Source organism: Orycteropus afer, unplaced genomic scaffold (assembly GCF_000298275.1).
Source record: "Orycteropus afer afer isolate SDZICR_OR568_19922 unplaced genomic scaffold, OryAfe1.0 scaffold00182, whole genome shotgun sequence".
NCBI lineage: Eukaryota > Metazoa > Chordata > Mammalia > Tubulidentata > Orycteropodidae > Orycteropus > Orycteropus afer.
In genome coordinates this window covers 346,357-348,019 of record NW_006921769.1, presented here as the reverse complement: position 1 = coordinate 348,019, position 1,663 = coordinate 346,357, and the positions used below count along the sequence as shown (strand labels likewise).

At 36.6% G+C, this 1,663-nt stretch overlaps 1 protein-coding gene across 1 annotated transcript in view; it reads right to left on the bottom strand.

Moving 5' to 3' along the window:
- Positions 1–1,663, bottom strand: part of LAMA2 (laminin subunit alpha 2) — a gene marked incomplete at its 5' end in the record, with an annotated part of 713,189 nt that overhangs the window by 372,593 nt on the left and 338,933 nt on the right. Inside the window, one exon of the mRNA XM_007947384.2 lies at positions 155–266. Within this exon, the coding sequence (XP_007945575.1) occupies positions 155–266 (112 nt within the window). The remainder of the gene's footprint in view (positions 1–154; positions 267–1,663) is intronic.

The following is a 1,663-nucleotide window of genomic DNA, read 5'->3' as shown; positions in this document are numbered from 1 at the left end:
TTGTGAGGATGATGCAAGGCTGGACAGTGTTTTATTCTGTTGTGCACAAGGTCACTATGAGTTGGAATCAACTCAACTGCACCTAACAACAACATATTGAAAACAATGTTGAAGGAACTGAGAATGCACTGAGGATACATTCTTTCAAACTTACTTCACAAGAGGAGCCACTATACCCTGGTGGACACTGACAAACTTCTACAGCTGCTGCAATGCTTCCGTCAGTAGGATAGGGAACAGCGGATTCAAGGGTAACAGCATTTAACCTGGGACAGAGAGAAAATGAAATGGTAACATGTAAACCAAACTTTAGGTATTATATAATTAGGTAGTAAGGAGCTCTGGTGCTATAGTGGATAAGGCATTTGGCTGCTAATTAGGTCAGTGGTTCAAACCCACCCGTTTCTCAGTAGAAAGAAGATGGGGCAATCTACTCCAATAAAGATTTACAGCATTGGAAACCCAATGGGGGTTGCTAAGAGTCACAATTGACTGGATGGCAGTAAGTTTGGTTTTTGGTTTATAACTATATAGTGACAATGTTATCAATAAGCAAAATATCTACATACAAAAGTAGATTAATGAACATCCATAACTTGCTGCTCTGTTCACTCATTAGGAAAAGTCTGCTCACCTAACTGTGCTCCCAGCCAGCACCACCATCACATGCTGGAAAGATGTGAAATATTCTTGCTCATCCCTTGGTTCTTATCTAGGTGTTTTGACTTCCAATTTTGAAGATAGATAGATAGGCAAATAGTTTCAGGGATTTTTATAACAGAAAATAGCCCTATGACTCCTTGATATATTTTAATATCCAGACTAGAAAAGCAGGAAATGATGTTAATGTTCCATTGGAACTTTTAAATTGAAAGACAGATGGAAGTTATTTTTATTCCTCTTTCTCAGAGAAAAACCTGCTTGCTGCCAGGTATAAGTGAAACTTTCTCAGCTGATCAGTTGAATTATTGATAATTATTTCTATTACTTTTGTTTTTCACCTAAATTAAATTAATTGTTCTCCATATTTATGGGCTTCATTTTATTGGTATGTCTGTAAAGTCTGGTGACTTTAATAGAGTGATTTCACATAATTCAGTATTTTAGAAAAATCTGATTTGACCATACTGAAAATAGGGGAAAATGCTTTTATATAAATATCACACATGCATGTGTGTGTGTGTGTACATGTATGTGGGAACATGCATGTGCATAAGATGTGATATTTTCTTTTTATACATATGTTTTAATATTCTAGAAAATGTTTGGTCAAATTGAAAATTCTGCTATATATGTTGGATATATAAATGTTTTATGTGAGCAAAGATGTCACTTTGAAGACTAAGTTGCACTTGACTCAAGCCATGGTATTTTCAATAGCCTCCCATGCTGTGAAAGCTGGACAATGAATAAGGAAGGCCACAGAAGAACTGATGCATTTAAATTGTGGTGAGGGTTAAAAAAAAAAGAAGAGGCAGTTCCGGCAAGATGGCGGACTAGGCACAAGGACTGCACAGACACTCTTCAACAAAGAAAAGGGAAACCAATTAACACAGACACAGAAGATAATCTTAGACCCCTGAGCCTTGAAGGGAAGGATATAAAAGTGGACTAAACCCCAACTAGCAGAAGAATTTGCATGAAAATACCAAAAAAGGAGACA